Source organism: Erythrolamprus reginae, chromosome 7 (assembly GCF_031021105.1).
Source record: "Erythrolamprus reginae isolate rEryReg1 chromosome 7, rEryReg1.hap1, whole genome shotgun sequence".
NCBI classification, from domain to species: Eukaryota; Metazoa; Chordata; class Lepidosauria; order Squamata; family Dipsadidae; genus Erythrolamprus; species Erythrolamprus reginae.
This window is the reverse complement of record NC_091956.1, coordinates 70,473,108-70,492,208: the sequence shown is the minus strand read 5'-3', so window position 1 is coordinate 70,492,208 and position 19,101 is coordinate 70,473,108. Positions and strand designations below refer to the sequence as shown.

Sequence of the window (19,101 nt, the reverse complement as noted above, 5' to 3'; positions counted from 1 at the left end):
TTCCCTGATATTTCCCTGACATTTCCCTGTAACTTGCTATCTAGTTAAGGCATGGTTGTGCCGTGGATAAATATTGGTAGCTGAAGAAACAAGTTGTTGCCACAATTATGCTCATTTTTGCTTGACTCTGGGTTTTGTTGGTTTTTTTAACATAATTTTTCCCTGACTTTTAAACATTTTAATACAGTTTGGTTTTTCCCCTGATTTATTCTGGGTTTTTTCACTAATTCCCTGACATTTCCGGAACCACCAATTTCCCTAATAATTCCCTGATTTCCAGGTTCGCTGGACACCCTGTGGAATGGTAATGAAAATGGCAGAATAAAAGTCCCGTTTAAAAAGTCAAGCCTCTGCTAAGTTCTGTCAGCGCAAGGACTCACCCCACCTATCTAACAAGAATGAAGGCAGAGACTTGAGCAACAGAGCCTCTGGTTTTTTTATCCCGCGATTAATACCCCAGGGATTGAGAGGAGGGGAGAAACTGACGGCCATTGTTTCATAAACGGTTGGAGGCAACAGCAGAGTGGCTTTCCGAAGGATGCGCTATCCATTAACCAAAACCCCAACTAGGGGCTGTCAGCGCTGCTGCGCCTGAGAAGAAAACCCTAAGGGGGTGGGGGGCTCGGTACTGGAGCCAGACCGGCAAGACTTGAGCGCGACTGGGATCATTGCGGGGCGGGCCTGTGAGGAAAAGAGGCTCCTGGTTGGACTTAAACCGACCCCTGGTAAAGTGTTTGCCTCTGAGGCGCGGGGGGAGGGGTGGGTTGGGGCCTGGCCTCCCTGGAACAATGAGCCGGCTGCCTCGCTTGCTCCCTCGCTGCCTTCTCGGAGGCCTAAACGGCCGGCTGTCCCCAACCTCATCGCCTCAGGCCACTGGCACCGTGTCATTGCCACCGAGCGGGCCTACCTCCCACCCCCCCTTCCATCTCCGACCGAGCCGCTCATCTGTCACCGCGCTCTCATTCCCGTTATTTACATCTGTCTTTAGCATTCTAATTACTCGTTTTATTACTTTCGCCCGGGGCAACCTCGTAAAACGCAGCCACAAAAGAAAGACGCCGGCCAACAATAAAAGCCGGGCCTTAGATCCCCACTGTCGATTAGGTTTCGCCGCGGAGAGGAGGCACGCGCCGAGATGACCTCAACGTGTCCTCGTGGTTAGCCGCCCTCAGCTCTTCGAGGGAGGCCATTTTCCTCCGGGGGGGGGGATCCGGCGCCGAACTCCCAGCTCTGGCCTGGGTGGCTCTGGAGGAAGAAAGGGGAGCGAGGAGGAGCTGCTGCCGGCGAAGAGCGTTTCCCCTCCCCGCAACGAGAAAATATGAAAGCGGGCGTGTAGGCCTTCTATCGTCTTTGTCGCTTTCGCTGTTTTTTTCCTTTCGAAGAGCTCCTCTGCATTTGTTCTTTATTATTCGCGAGGATCGAGCCTGAGGATGAAGAGATTGATTTAAAATCAAGAGAGAAATAAAAGCATTTTTCAACCAGACAGTTCCGTTCCTCCTGCTATGTAAACGCGACGTTTGGCTTCGTTCAAAAATGGTGGAAGGTTTTAAGCATAAAACGTATCAGGAAAGACTTAATGAACTCAATCTGGAGAACAGAAGGGAAAGGGGGGACATGATTGAAACATTTCAATATGTTAAAGGGTTAAATAAGATTCAGGAGGGAAGTGTTTTTAATAGGAAAGTGAACACAAGGGCACAATCTGGTAGGGGGAAAGATCAGAATCAACGTGAGAAAATATTTTACTAAGAGTAGTAGATGCTCGGAACAAACTTACGTGGCTGGTAAACCCAGTCACTGAATTTAAACATGCCTGGGATAAACATATATCCATACTAAGATAAAATACAAGAAATAGTATAAGGGCAGACTAGATGGACCCTGAGGTCTTTTTCTGCCCTCAGTTTTGTATGTTTCAAAGCAGCTGTTAAACCAAAAGCACTTTATTTTATTTTATTTTCCTGGCCGAGGCTCTGCCAGGCTGAAGTATAGAAAAGAGCGTTACTTTAAAATGCCCCGGGACGGATTTAATTTAAAAGGGCGCGGGGATCCGGCAGCAGCTCTCGGTCCAAGTTGCTTAAAGAGTCTCAACGCGCTTCAAGGATTGCACAGAGGGTAGTGAGGGAGAGAAATCGCTCGACTTTTCCCTTAATCCTTTACACAGCTGCCTTTTTAAGCAGGTTAATAAATGGATAATCGATGGACCAGTCAGAAAGCAATTGTTTAATGGGTCTTTTGGTCTCATGCTTCCCACCCGCTCGCTGCTAAGCCAAGCAGGAGGCCGAGCTTCGCCTTCACCTCGCTGAATTGGAGGGCGGGCTGGCTGAGGCGAGGCGAAAGAGGGAAGGGAGGGCGGAGACTGAATGCAGATTTCTCCTATTTATCCGGCCTAGTGAGAAATGCTGGTTGCACTCAGCGGCAATTTAATGCCTGGCCTAATGGGTTTCCCTTTATTATCTTTCACTAACACAATATCCTCCAGGAAAGAAAGAAAGAAAAAGATGACAGAATATATGGATTTTTAGATAAATAAGAGGGGTAAATTTATTGCCCTTGATGCTCCTACTGATGGAATGGTTGATAGATAATGTAATAATATGTACATAATTAAGCGGGCCTGCTCTTCGTCCATCAAATTAAATTTGGCTGCACGGGATGTGTGTTTCTCCCCAGTCCGCCTCCTCTTAAACGCATCATAACTGGGATTTCATACCAAATGTTTTCTTTCCAACTTGAGAGGATAAAATAATGCCAAAAGAAGATACCACTACAAAAGGAAGCAAACATTTAGAGATAGTAATAGTAAGTTTCTGTTTTTCTACAATGTCCTTGATAGATATATATCTTGATAGATATATATACAGCAGTCTGCAAAAATCCAGCGTGCTAGATGGTAGCAAAGGAATACAGAACAGGCAATCTGCCCTGCTCCAAAATATAAAGGGGACACTTAAATAACACAATATAACTCTCAAGTAAATCAAACTTCTGGGAAATCAAACTGTCCACTTAGGAAGCAACACTGATTGACAATCAATTTCACATGCTGTTGTGAACGTTCAACTTTGTACAGAACAAAGTATTCAATGAGAATATTTCATTCATTTAGATCTAGGATGTGTTCCCTTTATTTTTTTGAGCTGTATATTTGTGGCATCCAGAGGTCCTCCACACTTCCCTCAATACTGAACAAGCAGTCCTAATGAGTGCAAATGCCTTCACCAATTCTAGAAAAAGGGTCTAGGTTAGTGGTTCCCAATCTTTTTTGGCCATGCCCCAACTAAACATCTTTAAAATCCTGATGCTTCCCCCTTCACCACATCAGGCTGCGAAAATCCAGCGTGCTAGATGGCAGCAAAGAAATACAGAACAGGCAGTCTACACTGCTTAAAAAATAAAGGGAACATTTAAAGAATGCAATATAACTCCAAGTAAATCAAACTTTTGGGAAATCAAACTGTCCACTTAGGAAGCAACACTGATTGACAATCAATTTCACATGCTGTTGTGCACATTCAACTTTGTATAGAACAAAGCATTCCATGAGAATATTTCATTCATTCAGATCTAGGATATGTTATTTGAGTGTTCACTTTAATTTTTTGAGCAGTATATTTTCAGCTCTGTTTTTTTTGCAGATGTGGATAGCTGTGGATACATTTTGGGGAGTTGAGGCTTCAAGTCATGAAAGATTTGGGGGAGGACTATCCATTACCTCAGCCAAAGCTATGTTTAATATCTATAAAATATATTTGATTAGCAGAAGTTTTTCCCAGGGACCACATTTATATGGTAGTTACTGGAATTTTAGAGAATGGCATAAAGCATTACAGTATTACTAGACAAGGCTGCAAACTAAGAAAAACCAATCTTGCATAATGAAAGTTGGAAAATAGGAACACATTCTTTATGAAATGGAGGGGAGAAAGAAATTTGCAGTCTGCGGAGAGGGGCGGCATACAAATCCAATAAATATAATAAATAAAATAAATAAAGGGAGGTGCATGCCTCCTGTGGGTGCCCAGGATGTATTGAAAAGTATGGGAGCACCAGTTTATACTCATTTTTAATCTTAAAAATGAAAGCAATTTAGCATGAAAAGTACTGTATATGTAAAAGTCATTAGAAGGGAATAACCTTCAGTACTACCAAAAACATTTTCAAAAATAGAAAAAAAGTAGTTGTAGACATTAAGGTCAAACAAAAATGTAACACAATTATATGTGTTAAGGTGTTTTGAACAATACAAATCTATCAAATAGCTGTAGCCTTAAACTTTTTGTGAAGCAGGGAAGGAATCCTATATTTGAAGTGCAGTCTTCAAAGTACCAATTTGCTGAAACATTGATTTTGGAAATAGGAAAAGATAGAATGCTCCATGGAAGTACCTTGAAAAGTTAGGTGGTTTAATATGCTTAAAATAACACATTAATATCAATATTCTATACCATTAGGCATTGATACTGTATCAGAGTTGAGATCTCAAGTGAGGAACAGCAGAAAACAGAAAGGGGTTTGGGTTTTTTTGACCAATATTAAGTAAAAAAAAATATTTACATGGTTGATTTCAATACTTTGGGCTTTTGATGGCTGATTTCCACTTATTAAATCCACTTATATTAAAGTCAACCTGTGTAAAGATTTTTACTTCTTTCTGGTTTTTACTTTTATTCCCCACTGGAGATTTTAACTCTGGTATAGTATTAGTGCCTAATGGTTTTTTTCCCCCCTATATTCCCTTTTAACACTTTTCTTCATTTCCTTGACTTTTCTTTGTCCAAGAAATGATCACAAGCCTTTTGGGCAGGAGACTTCTTACAAGTTTTTTTTACAATATAAATAGCAATGTGCCTCCCTATGTTTTTCTGTGTGTATACCTGCAAGAATATATTGACAATATGTTTATTTTTGGTGTGGATACCCACAAGAATCTATTCTTCCCCTCTTAGTTTTTATCACTTGAGAGGAACTCCACTCTCAGAAGCCACCATCCAGAACTCCTCATTCTCCTCCAACACCCCTGAAATCTGAAATGATATTGAGACTACTACCCTGTGGAAGCTCAGGAGCTGCCTCCTGGAATTCAGTGGAGCTAGGGAATACTCCTGAACAGAGATGAAACCCTGTTAAAGAGTTTGGCCAGAATGATCAAAATAATTGGGATCAGACCTAACTCTGTCAGTGTTTCCCAACCTTGGCCACTTGAAGATATTTGGACTTCAACTCCCAGAATTCCCCAGCCAGCAAATGCTGGCTGGGGAATTCTGGGAGTTGAAGTCCAGATACCTTCAAGTCGTCAAGGTTGGGAAACACTGCTCTAAGTCATAGTTTACTGCAATTGTGTCCATGAGAAATCAAAATAGTTAAAATGGCACTTCTGGTACTGAGATCAGCTCTTCACTCCCAACCAGAGTTGCAGTGTGGTGTTACATTAAACAGGCCAAGAGCTGAAAAGACAATACAAAAAAAGAGTTGTATCTCTGTCCCAGTGCTCACCTCTTAAAGGACTGGAACTACACTACTCAAAAAAAAATGAAGGGAACACTCAAATAACACATCCTTGATCTGAATGAATGAAATATTCTCATTGAATGCTTTGTTCTGTACAAAGTTGAATGTACTGACAACATGTGAAATTGATTGTCAATCAGTGTTGCTTCCTAAATGGACAGTTTGATTTCACAGAAGTTTGATTTACTTGGAGTTATATTGTGTTGTTTAAGTGTTCCCTTTATTTTTTTCAGCAGTATGTTAAGATTTCCATTTAAAGACTGACCATAATAAGATGTGCCGCAGAGACCAAAGTCAAGAATAACCGGGAATCTGGAACCGAACCGGTAACTGGGCAGCTTGCCAGCCTTCACCTGCCTGTCTCCCAACTGGATAGAAGCACCAGCTCCAGAAGAGGCCTCAAGGCCTTGAGGGCGGTGCTCGAAGGGTCAAGCGCTATCTCGGCGTCCTTCCTTGAACCCTGGTGACCGAGCCAAGGCAACCAAGCCCCTGCCCGCCCCCTTGTTCTTGTAGGGCAGGGGTCTCCAATCTTGGGCGCTTTAAGCCTGGCGGACTTCAACTCCCAGAATTCCCCAGCCAGCAAAGCTTAAAGCGCCCAAGGTTGGAGACCCCTGTTGTAGGGCGTCGGCTGGAGATCCAGGGCCCGCTTGGTCTTCCAGACTCATCTAAATGACATCCATAACAGAGCGCACTCTTTAATGAGCTCTCAACTTTAAAAGACTTGAAGGATATTAACAAGCCGCTTGACAAATGGTGCTTAGAAGCACATTAAAGACGCTGCTAATGGAGCGCATAATGACGGCTAATTTTCGATCAGATATAAATTAGAGCCCCCAACAGTTATTTGCCTTAAGGACTTTATGTAAATGATCCTGTTCTGTATAAACTGGAAAAAAAGCGAAAGAAGCCGCCCGGCCTGCTTGGCAGTCCTAGAGGAGATGATTAATAGAGCCGCAGCCGAACTGGGCAGGCGAGACGCGTGGCATTTTCCAGCGGAAAAGTCACGCGGGGGGTGTGTGTGATGGGGGGGGACGGACGGAGCGGTAAATAGCGTGGCGAGCGACAAGGGAGCGCGGCCGGAGGGCGAGTCGGCGGGGAAGCGAGGACAGATGGGGAGGGAAGGCGGGAGGGAGGGAGCCGAGAGCTGGGACGGCGACTCACGCCTCGGAAGGGTCGCCCGGGCCACCTTCGGGGCACACGAGCTGCTCTCGCCGCCCTCCAAGCTCGTCCTGCCTTCCTAAAGCATCCAAGATTTGGACAGGTTCGCCTTTCTCCGTTCAGATCCGTCGCCCAACGACAAAGGATAGGAGACCACCGGGTAATGAGAAGGGGGTAGATTTCCCCCCTCCACCCCCTGAGCCTGGGCCCCCTTCGGTCTTGGTCAATCTTGACTTTCTAGGAGACAAGAGAATCACTCTGGATGTTGAAGAAGATGCGCTACCACGGTTCACCTCCCGCAAAACCCGAATCTTCTCTCTCCCTCCCCCGTAGCTACTACATTGGCAAGGTGGAGATTTACAACCTCTTACTCACCTCGATTGGGTGGAAGGTGTGTGCGAGCCTCGGGAAGCCACTCGCCTAACTCCAACGATAAAGCCAAACCCCACATCCAACGTGTTAGGAAGATATTGTCAAGTGGTTGGGAGTCTTCTGAAAAGCAGATCAATTGGCGTAAAAAGTAGGGTTTTTGCCTAATCCACAGTTGATACCTCCCACCACTGGGTTTTTTTTTTCTACTCCGGGTTGTTTTCTTCCAAATAGTGTTTCAGTCGAGAAATCGATTTTCCCATCAAACCCTGGCCACACGTGATCTGTTTATCAAAGGGCAATTCAGGCCAAGCACACGCATCTTACCTGTTTCAATCGGGGATTGATAAGACGAGATTCAAAACTCCCCGCTTTGCAAAACCGCCTGCCTTGGTTTTCAAGAGTATATAATTCACCACATCAGGCTGCAAAAATCCAGCGTGCTAGATGCCCTGCTCAAAAAAATAAAGGGAACACTTAAACAACACAATATAACTCCAAGTAAATCAAATGTCTGTGACATCAAACTGTCCACTTAGGAAGCAACACTGATTGACAATCAATTTCACATGCTGTTGTGAACTTTCAACTTTGTACAGAACAAAGTATTGAATGAGAATATTTCATTCATTCAGATCTAGGATGTGTTCTTTGAGTGTTCCCTTTATTTTTTTTGAGCACTATATTTGTGGCGTCCAGAGGTCCTCCATACCTCCCTCAATACTGAACAAGCAGTCCTATTGAGTGCAAATGCCTTCATCAATTCTAGAAAAAGAGTCTGGATCAGGACTCTTATTTTTGGCCATGCCCCAAATAAGCATCTCTAAAATCCTGAGGCCTCCCCACCCCATGACATATAATTCTTATTCAAATCATTATCATTTTTATTATTATTAGATTAGTACCCCAGCATCATATGCAGATCTCAAGATATTGTATATAATGCTCTTCAGTCCTATTGCCACCTCAACTACAACCCTATGTGGATGGCAGGGCTAAGAGAGAGAGAGAGACAAGTCCAAAGTAACCCAGATTCCTTTGGGAGAACTAGAACTCATGGTCTTCTGAGTTCTAATCCTGCACTAATATTTTAATTGCTACATACAATTAGCTCTCAAATTTTGTCATTCCATATCTAGGATTTCTTGTTGTAAGAAATGAGAAACATGAAAAGCACACAGTCTGAATAGTTAAAAGATAAAACACTTACCAAAACCTGCAATATCCAGAACACCAATGAAAAACGGTGATGTCTCAAATGGGAAACATTGATTTACCCTGTTGACCACATGGTCAAAGAGTTGACTATAGACAGTTTTTGCCAAAGCATCACGTGCATTATTTGTTTGTTCTACTTTTAATGGAACCCTGGAGGAGGAGAAAAGTATTATAATTAATACTTAATGAGCCAGGGTGGCGCAGCAGGTAGAGTGCTCTACTGCAGGCCACTGAAGCTGACTGTAGATCTGTAAGTTAGCGGTTCAAATCTCATCACCGGGTCAAGGTTGATTCAGCCTTCCATCCTTCCGAGGTGGGTAAAATGAGGACCCGGACTGTGGAGGCAATAGGCTGGCTCTGTTCAAAAGCGCTATTGTTAACATGTTGTAAGCCGCCCTGAGTCTAAGGAGAAGGGCGGCATAAAAATTGAATAAATAAAATAAAAAAATTTTAAAAAATAAAAAGTGAACTACTCACCTAAAAGGCCATTAATGTAGTTTAAACAAGGTTCCAATTGCCCCCATTAAAATGAAATTGCCCCCCTGTGGGACATTGGCCCCACGTTGGGAACCATTGGTCTAGGTTATCTAAAGCCAGATAAGGAATTATTATCATTATTTATTAGCAGAGCCTCATGAGATGTGTTGGATAGAAAGACACATGGAACTACAGAGACTCTAGTAGAGTGACTGACTGGCCTAAGAAACCAAGCAATGGGTCAACTTGGTCTTCTTCTGTGTTGCTCCTCATTAAAGGAACTGGGAAGTGATATAACTGTTTTTTGTTTCCATTAATATCAACTGAGCAGCTGTGTATATAATGTGTTCATTTTGTGTGGATATAAATAAAATAAACTCCAATTCAACAATGAGATGAAGTAAAGGTATCTTAAATGTTTGTTTTTATGACTTCACAGACAACTCCATGTACATCACTTGACAATAGTAGAGATAGGATTTGGTATTTCATCTTCCCAAACATCTTTGAACTAACTTCCTAGTGACTTTCATCCAAGTATTAACCACGTCCAACCCAGCTTAGCATTTGAAGATCAGACAAGGTCATGTACGTGGTGTCTCCAACTACTGCAACTCTTTTCTTCTTTAATCAAGATGAAAACATTTCTGATATACCATATTTTCTATTTTTTTTTAAAAACTCTCTTGTAGTATAAGCCTCAATTTCCTGTTGAAATATTACTTGTAGTCCCCAGCACTTTTGGAATGGAAGGTTGAGAAAAAGGCTATTCCAAGCCTGTACATCTTCCTTGAAACATGAAATAAAAATACCTCCCAAAGGAAACTCCTGGACATATGGGTGCGTTCTCTGAGGTGGCAATGAAGGGTTTTTGGAGAGCAGGAACCCTTATTTGTTTCTAACTAGTTTTGATCAAGATACATTAGTTGTAACCTGAAATTGTTAAAAGAGGGGGGAATTTATTTATTTATTTATTTGTTTGTTTGTTTGTTTTGTTTATTTATTTATTTATTTATTTGTTTGTTTGTTTGTTTATTAGATTTGTATGCCGCCCCTCTCTGAAGACTCGGGGCGGCTAACAACAATAAAAAAGATAATGTAAACAAATCTAATATTAAAAATAATCTAAAAAACCCCAATTTAAAAAACCAATCATACATACAAACATACCATGTATAAATTCTATAAGCCTAGGGGGGAAGGAAAAATTTCAATTCCCCCATGCCTGACGACAGAGGTGGGTTTTAAGGAGCTTGCGAAAGGCAAGGAGAGTGGGGGCAACTCTGATATCTGGGGGGAGTTGGTTCCAGAGAGTCGGGGCCGCCACAGAGAAGGCTCTTCCCCTGGCTCCCGCCATACGACATTGTTTAGTCGACAGGACCCGGAGAAGGCCAACTCTGTGGGACCTAACTGGCCGCTGGGATTCGTGTGGCAGAAGGTGGTCCTGGAGATATTCTGGTCCGATGCCATGAAGGGCTTCATAGGTCATAACCAACACTTTGAATTGTGACCGGAAACCGATCGGCAATCAATGCAGACTGCGAAGTGTTGGAGTAACATGGGCATATTTAGGAAAGCCCATGATAGCTCTCGCAGCTGCATATTTGTACATTCCTTACTGGTGTTTTAAATTTAGAGACTCCCTTCTAAAAAAGCAAAAACCCCAACCTCTTGTTTCCTAGAAAGAGTTTTCACTGCCTGGCTACTCTTGCATTACTGTATTGTTAAGCTTCAGCAAGGCCATCTAGAGGGGATGGCTTGACCACTTCCATTCTGTGCCTCTGTGGATAAGTGTTTTTTCAGGAGGCAACTGGACAATCATCCCTATCTCTTGTCCACAGCTACTTGGACCTGGTCAATGAAAAATATGACCCTCAGAAAAAAGGACGGGCCTTACAAGTTCCACCAGGTAGTATTTCCACATTCTGGGAACTTGCCTTTTATCTACAACAAGGAGCCTGAAACCCTACATTTTTTTGCTGATGAAAACAGGGCTAGATAGCAGGGTTGCCCCTGCAGAAAATTTGCAGGCAGTTTATAATATTAACAGAGTTGGAAGGGACCTTGGAGGTCTTCTAGTCCAGTGTTTTTCAACCAGTGTGCCGTGGCACACTAGTGTGCCGCGAGACATGGTCAGGTGTGCCGCGAAGCTCAGAGAGAGAAAGAAAACAAGAGAGAAAGAAAACAAGAGAAAGAAAGAAAGAGCAAGAGAGAAAGAAAGCAAGAGAGAAAGAGAACAAGAGAGAAAGAAAACAAGAGAAAGAAAGAGAAAGAGAGAAAGAAAGAGCAAGAGAGAAAGAAAGCAAGAGAGAAAGAGAACAAGAGAGAAAGAAAACAAGAGAAAGAAAGAGCAAGAGAGAAAGAAAGCAAGAGAGAAAGCAAGCAAGAGAGAGAGAAAGCAAGCAAGAGAGAAAGAGAACAAGAGAGAAAGAAAACAAGAGAAAGAAAGAAAGAGAAAGAGAGAAAGAAAGAGCAAGAGAGAAAGAAAGCAAGAGAGAGAAAGAAAGCAAGAGAGAAAGAGAACAAGAGAGAAAGAAAACAAGAGAAAGAAAGAAAGAAAGAAAGAGAAAGAGAGAAAGAAAGAGCAAGAGAGAAAGAAAGCAAGCAAGAGAGAAAGAGAACAAGAGAGAAAGAAAACAAGAGAAAGAAAGAGAAAGAGAGTAAGAAAGAGCAAGAGAGAAAGAGAACAAGAGAGAAAGAGAACAAGAGAGAAAGAAAACAAGAGAAAGAAAGAGCAAGAGAGAATGAAAGCAAGAGAGAATGAAAGCAAGAGAGAGAGAGAAAGAGCAAGAGAAAGAAAACAAGAGAGAAAGCAAGTAAGAGAGAGAAAGAAAGCAAGAGAGAGAGAGAGGGAGGGAAGGTGGGAGAGAGGAAGACATAGAGGGAGGTAGGGAGACAGAAAGAGAGCAAAAAAGAGGAAAAAAGGAAGAGAGAAAAAAAGAGGAAGGGAGAGAAAGAGGAAGAGAGAAATAGAGCGAAAGGGAGAGAGATAATTTTTTTGTCCAAACTTTTTTAGCTCCCCCCCCTCAATGTGCCCCATGGTTTTGTAAATGTAAAAAATGTGCCACAGCTCAAAAAAGGTTGAAAATCACTGTTCTAGTCCAATCCCCTGTTTAGGCAGGAAACCCTACACTACTTCAGACAAATGATTGTCTAATATCTTCTTTAAAACTTCCAGTGTTGAAGCATTCACAACTTCTGGAAACAAACTGTTCCACTGATTCATTGTTCTAACTGTCAGGACATTTCTCCTTAGTTCCGAGTTGCTTCTCTCCTTGTTTAGTTTCCACCCATTGCTTCTTGTTCTACCCTCAGGTGCTTTGGAGAATAGTTTGACTCCGTCTTCTTTGCGGCAACCCCTGAGATATTGAAACACTGCTACCATGTCTTCCCTCGTCCTTCTATTCTTTAAACGAGACATATCTAGTCCCTGCAACCGTTCTTCATGTTTTAGCCTCCAGTCCCCTAATCATCTTTGTTGCCCTTCTCCGAACTCTTTTTAGATCAGTGATTCTCAACCTGGGGGGTCAGGATCCCTTTTGGGGGTCGAATGACCATTTCACAGGGGTCGTCTAAGGCCATGGAAAAAGACAAATTTCCCATGGTGTTAGGAACTAAAGCTTCTAGTCTGGAGCCTTGGAACCTGAACAATCAGGCATTAACAGTGGGGGTGTCCATCTGACTTTACTGCCAATCAGCTTACAGCTCTGTTGGGAGAATTGGGGCTAGACTTATGGTTGGGGGTCACCACAACATGACAAACTGTATTAAGGGGTGGTGGCCTTAGAAAGGTTGAGAACCACTAGTCTCAACATCCTTTTTTGCATCTTGGCGACCAAAACTGAATGCAGTATTCCAAGTGTGGCCTTCCACGACATTATAAAGTGATACTTTGCGTCATCTTGACTCTATCCCTCTCTTAAGCTTCTTCTTTTGCTCTGCCAGTTTGGAAATTAAAGGAACCGGCCACATTATTAACCCAGACCCCTTTGAGAACTGTTCAGTCAGCCGACTCCGCTGATTTCCTTAAGGCAGAGGTCTTCAAACTCGGCAACTTTAAGACTTGTGGACTTCAACTCCCAGAATTCTCCAGCCACCTAAGCAGGCTGAGGAATTCTGGGAGTTGAAGTCCACAAGTCTTTAAATGGCCACGTTTGGTGCGCCTTAAGGTCTTCCCACTGCGGGGTAGGTAAGCCTTTGTGCTCCCAGCCGGCAGCCTAGAACTCGGCTTCGGCAGGAATGGGAGTGGGGTGGGGGACTGGCTATAGTTTTTTCAAGATTGTCTCCGGATCCAGAAGTTGCAACAGAGAGGAAGAAGCAGCGGCTGTTTTTCCCCACGTGGCGAATCAGAGCTTTCCAACGGCTTTGAAAGCGCACCGCGCAGGGGTGGGCAAAGCTGACTCTTCTATGACTTGTGGATTTCAACTCCCAGAATTCTTGGGTCAACCATGCCAGCTCAGGAATTCTGGGAATTGAGGTCCACAATGTCACAGAAGAGCCAACTTTGCCTACCCTGGCGCGAGGGGGGGAAATGATCGCCGCCAGCAGCCGTTTTGCACGAGCTTCAGTCAGCTCTGGTTTATTTTAACGTATCGCGCGGTGCAGCACCTCGTCGCTTAGCCAAACGGTCCAGCCTCAGCCTTCTGCCCTTCCTTCTCATCAGTCGAGGAGAAAATTAGATTCCTGCCCACCAAACTGAAGCAGTTGAAAAACGTGTTTGGGAGCTCAAGGGTAGGGAAGGCAGGAAAGAAATCAGGGGTCTCCAACCTTGGCAACTTTAAGACTTGTGGACTTCAACTTGGGAGCTTACGTTGGGAGCTTTAAGACTTGTGGACTTCAACTTGGGAGCTTTAAGACTTGTGGACTTCACCTTGGAAGCTCAAGTTGGGAGCTTTAAGACTTGTGGACTTCAACTTGGAAGCTCAAGTTGGGAGCTTTAAGACTTGTGGACTTCACCTTGGGAGCTCAAGTTGGGAGCTTTAAGACTTGTGGACTTCAACTTGGGAGCTCAAGTTGGGAGCTTTGAGACTTGTGGACTTCACCTTGGGAGCTCAAGTTGGGAGCTTTAAGAATTGTGGACTTCAACTTGGGAGCTCAAGTTGGGAGCTTTGAGACTTGTGGACTTCAACTTGGGAGCTCAAGTTGGGAGCTTTAAGAATTGTGGACTTCAACTTGGGAGCTCAAGTTGGGAGCTTTGAGACTTGTGGACTTCAACTTGGGAGCTCAAGTTGGGAGCTTTGAGACTTGTGGACTTCACCTTGGGAGCTCAAGTTGGGAGCTTTAAGACTTGTGGACTTCAACTTGGGAGCTCAAGTTGGGAGCTTTGAGACTTGTGGACTTCACCTTGGGAGCTCAAGTTGGGAGCTTTAAGAATTGTGGACTCCAACTTGGGAGCTTTAAGACTTGTGGACTTCACCTTGGGAGCTCAAGTTGGGAGCTTTAAGACTTGTGGACTTCACCTTGGGAGCTCAAGTTGGGAGCTTTCAGACTTGTGGACTCCAACTTGGGAGCTCAAGTTGGGAGCTTTAAGACTTGTGGACTCCAACTTGGGAGCTTTAAGACTTGTGGACTTCACCTTGGGAGCTCAAGTTGGGAGCTTTAAGACTTGTGGACTTCAACTTGGAAGCTCAAGTTGGGAGCTTTAAGAATTGTGGACTTCAACTTGGGAGCTTTAAGACTTGTGGACTTCAACTTGGAAGCTCAAGTTGGGAGCTTTAAGACTTGTGGACTTCACCTTGGGAGCTCAAGTTGGGAGCTTTAAGACTTGTGGACTCCAACTTGGGAGCTTTAAGACTTGTGGACTTCACCTTGGGAGCTTTAAGACTTGTGGACTTCAACTTGGGAGCTCAGGTTGGGAGCTTTAAGACTTGTGGACTCCAACTTGGGAGCTTTAAGATTTGTGGACTTCACCTTGGGAGCTCAAGTTGGGAGCTTTCAGACTTGTGGACTCCAACTTGGGAGCTCAAGTTGGGAGCTTTCAGACTTGTGGACTCCAACTTGGGAGCTCAAGTTGGGAGCTTTCAGACTTGTGGACTTCAACTTGGGAGCTCAACGGTGGGGGAAGCAGAAAAGAAACACCCTAAATCAGGGCTCTCTAATCTTGGAAACTTTAAGACTTGTAGATTTCAACTTCAGCTTCACTGGCTGAAGAACTCTGGAAGTTGAAGTCCACAAAGTTGCCAAGGTTGGTGACCCCTGCCCTACATGAATTGCATGCTTGCATATACTGGTATACGCTCATCTGCCTTCCCCACCCCAACCTAAAGATTAACCAGTCGCATTTTAGTCCATGTGTTTGTGTGAAATGGGGCTAATTCAATCGCTGATAAAACTGCCTCCATGAACTTTCTGGGAAGTGTAGGGCCTTCCAAGCCACGCCCCAGAGGAGGAGCCTCGGCGAGTGGGCGGTCCCTGCCAGGGTTTTTAAAAAAAAAAAAATAGGAGAGTGATGGAAAGCTGCGCGTAACTGCAGCCCGCCTGGGACATCGTTCTGAAGAGTTATTTTTAAACCGTGACCGGTTGTTGACTATATATGTGTGGTCCAGCGGAGAAGTGAGGGGGGGGACGACAGTATTTGGGTTTTTTGCCCATATGGGAAATTTCATTCGGGATCCATGCTGATTTTTATTTTTATTTATTTTGCATGCTGCATAGATAACGCGGCTTTTCCAGATCTTCCCTAATGTAAGCTAAGTGATTTGGAGACTATTGCTACTCGGTGGAGAGAAACAGTCCATCTGCAATAGCTCGCAAAGTGCCTTTCTCCATGTCTGGATGGCTCGGGTTGCAAGGCCTGAACTGATTTTCAGCTCAGTTCTGCTTTCCAATCCACGGCCTCTGCTTCACATCCTTCCCCTGGGAAACGAGGGCCCTACGCAGAGTCTGTTCTCCTCGTACAGACCAACCCAATCTAAATCAATCCTTAGATTGCGGAAGCCTCTTGAAAGCAGATGTGTTACTTTAACTAAGTCCTTATGCCAGTGTTTCCCAACTTTGGCAACTCGAAGATATTTGGACTTCAACTCCCAGAATTCCCCAGCCAGCGTTTGCTGGCTGGGGAATTCTGGGAGTTGAAGTCCAGATATCTTCAAGTTGCCAAGGTTGGGAAACATTGCCTTATACAATGAGGGCAAAATCAGCTTTGTTGAATGAAACCGTTGTAAATAAATTGTTGCCTCGCCTCAAAACTGCACGGCTTATGACAGAAAGGAACGACCTTTTTAAATATTCGACATTGTTAGGGACAAATACAAGATTGTGGAGTTCTGTCTCCTAAGATTGTGGAGTTCTGTCTCCTACAACTTTGAAGGCAAGTTGTACCGGGCGACTTGTCTAGGGCAGGGGCAGGCAAAGTTGGCTCTTCTATGACTTGTGGACTTCAACTCCCAGAATTCCTGAGTCAATCATGCTAGCTTAGGAATTCTGGGAGTTGAAGTCCACATGTCCTAGAAGAGCCAACTTTGCCTACCCCTGGTCTAGGGCTACGTTGCCACGACTTGTAAGTCAGTGTTTCCCAACTTGGCAACTTGAAGATATTTGGACTTCAACTCCCAGAACTCCTGAGCCAATCATGCTAGCTTAGGAATTCTGGGAGTTGAAGTCCAGATATCTTCAAGTTGCCAAGGTTGGGAAACATTGCACAATGAGGGCGAAATCAGCTTTTTTGAATGAAATCGTTGTGTCCAAGTGTCCCAAGTATATCAAGCGCCTATGCTATTAAATTCCAGATGAAAAACAGATCGTAGGTTTTCTGAAAGATTTGACAGACATTTTCGTTTTGGAACGCTACAAAATGCTGTTAATGTCCCAAATGGAATTCCACTTAATAATTACATATGCGGAGGTGGGATTAATGTTAATAGCATTTAGACCAGTGGTTCTCAACCTGGGGGTCAGGACCCCTTTGGGGGGGTCAAACGACCATTTCACAGGGGTCGCCTAAGGCCATGGGAAAAGACAAATTCCCCATGGTGTTAGGAACTAAAAGCTTCTAGTCTAGCGCCTTGGAACATATTTTTACAATCTGAACAATCAGGCGTTAACAGTGGGGGTGTCCCTCTGACTCCTGCCAATCAGCTTACAGCTCTATTGGGAGAACTAGGGCTAGACTTATGGTTGGGGGTCACCACAACATGAGGAACTGTATTAAGGGGTCGTGGCCTTAGAAAGGTTGAGAACCACTAATTTAGACGTATATGCCGCTTCGTAGTGCTTTTACAGCTCCCTCCAAGTGGTTTTACAGAATCAGCATATCGCCCCCAACAATCTGTGTCCTCATTTTACCCACCTCGGAAGAGTGGAAGGCTGAGTCAACCTTATCTACAGCTAGCAGTTAGCTGAAGTAGCCTGCAGTGCTGCCCTCTAACCACTGCGCCACCCCTGCTCTTAAATTACTAAGCGTAATTATTGTTAATAATCCAGCTCTTTGAGAAAAACGCAATTGATGGCCAAATCGAACCTAAAGGTCTAACTTTCATCCCAACCATTATAAACAGCGTCCCTTTAGCCTTCCTGCACCTTTATTTCTTATTTCTTTTTAACCAACTAGGATGCGCTAATGAGCCGGAGTGTTTACTTACCCCGGTTCCGAAGTTCGCAGAAAGTTCGTTTCGCTTGATGGATTAACGGCAGCTCCGTTGCCCCCGGAGTCAACTCTACAATGGGTAGATTTGCTACCTAACATTTCCGAAGCAGCGCCTACGGTAACAAGGGAAAATCAATAGGATGATGTATAAGGAACGCGCAACTAAGAACTCAATGGATGAATCAATAGCGACCCGGACCCGAAGTGTTTGACATTGGTGGAAACAATCGTGTCCGATTCAATCGTGAATCGGATTTTACCAGCGTCGTGTTTTATCGGCTTTTCATGTTTGTAAGCCGCCCGGAGTCGCCTCTAAGGCCGAGATGGGAGGCAAAGAAGCGAAATAAGTAAATAAATTGTAGCCTCGCCTCAAAACTGCACGACTTATGACAGAAAGGAATGGCCTTTTTAAATATTCAACATTGTTAGGGACAAATACAAGATTGTGGAATTCTGTCTCCTACAACTTTGAAGGCAAGTTGTACCGGGGCGACTTGCCTAGGGCAGAGGCAGGCAAAGTTGGCTCTTCTATGACTTCTGGACTTCAACTCCCAGAATTCCTGAGCCAATCATGCTAGCTTAGGAATTCTGGGAGTTGAAGTCCACATGTCCTAGAAGAGCCAATTTTGCCTACCCTTGGTCTAGGGCTACGTTGCCACGACTTGTAAGCCAGTGTTTCTCAACCTTGGCAACTTTAAGATATTTGGACTTCAACTCCCAGGATTCCTGAGCCAATCATGCTAACATACGAATTCTGGGAGTTGAAGTCCACATGTCCTAGAAGAGCCAACTTTGCCTACCCCTGGTCTAGAGCTACGTTGCCACGACTTGTAAGCCAGTGTTTCCCAAGCTTGGCAACTTGAAGATATTTGGACTTCAACTCCCAGAATTCCTGAGCCAATTATGCTAGCTTAGGAATTCTGGGAGTTGAAGTCCACATGTCCTAGAAGAGCCAACTTTGCCTACCCCTGGTCTAGGGCTACGTTGCCACGACTTGTGAGCCAACGTTTCCCAACCTTGGGCTGGCTGGGGAATTCTGGGAGTTGAAGTCCAGATATCTTCAAGTTGCCAAGGTTGGGAAACACTGTTGTAAGCAACAGTCAACGCATATTTACCGAAGCGATTTCTCTCCTCCCTCTTCCCCTCCCCACGACCGCTTCGAGGAGGGAGGGCCTTCAACCACAGCGTCAAAAACATTTCCATTGTAATCACTGGGCTTTCTCCCTCCCCTCTATTCTTTCCCCAACACACAATTCCCCCGAAATGGCTTATTGGAATACCTTAACACGCTCCTTTGAATTCCCATTTGTTCCCAGGGGAGATTATTTCAGGCTAGCTTTAAGGCGGCTGGAAAGGTTTTTCAATTAAGGAGAGTTCAGCACAGAATCCACGCCCACCCACCCCAATTATGGAGATGGATGAAATTGCTCTTCCCGGGTCTTTAGGAAAAGAGTAGGGAGACTGTTAGCTCCGCGGTTATCTTAGGAACTCGGCTTCATGCACTTTCGAGACCAGATGGCAATTTTAGCTGACGATTTTGATCAATGCAACTCTGGGAGAACTCAGACTGAGCTCTTATAAAATTGGGATTGTATTGCGACTTTTATTCTGCCTGGAATGGTTATGAAACCTGCACCAAATTAGAGGACCTGGAATTTTATTGGATAAACACGCTATATTTACCAATTGCACTTCTTTCAAGCTTTAACCAGGTTTCTGAACGTTGAATCATTACTGACTGTCTAATTAAGTCATAATTTGATTCTAAAATGCTGTATGCATTT

At 44.0% G+C, this 19,101-nt stretch overlaps 1 protein-coding gene across 2 annotated transcripts; it reads right to left on the bottom strand.

Moving 5' to 3' along the window:
- Positions 1 to 983: 983 nt before the first annotated feature.
- LOC139169963 (myosin IA heavy chain-like) lies at positions 984 to 18,666 on the bottom strand. Of its 2 annotated transcripts, none has more exons than XM_070756654.1 (5): positions 18,598 to 18,666; positions 17,313 to 17,430; positions 8,249 to 8,406; positions 7,045 to 7,161; positions 984 to 1,424 (listed from the first exon to the last, which is right to left on the bottom strand). In XM_070756654.1, the coding sequence occupies exons 2-5, from the start codon at positions 17,414 to 17,416 to the stop codon at positions 1,342 to 1,344; spliced, it is 462 nt and encodes a 153-aa protein (XP_070612755.1). In that variant the 5' UTR covers positions 17,417 to 17,430; positions 18,598 to 18,666; the 3' UTR covers positions 984 to 1,341. The 2 variants fall into 2 exon arrangements, with proteins under 2 accessions (XP_070612755.1, XP_070612756.1); XM_070756655.1 differs by having other exon boundaries at positions 7,045 to 7,158.
- Positions 18,667 to 19,101: the final 435 nt, after the last annotated feature.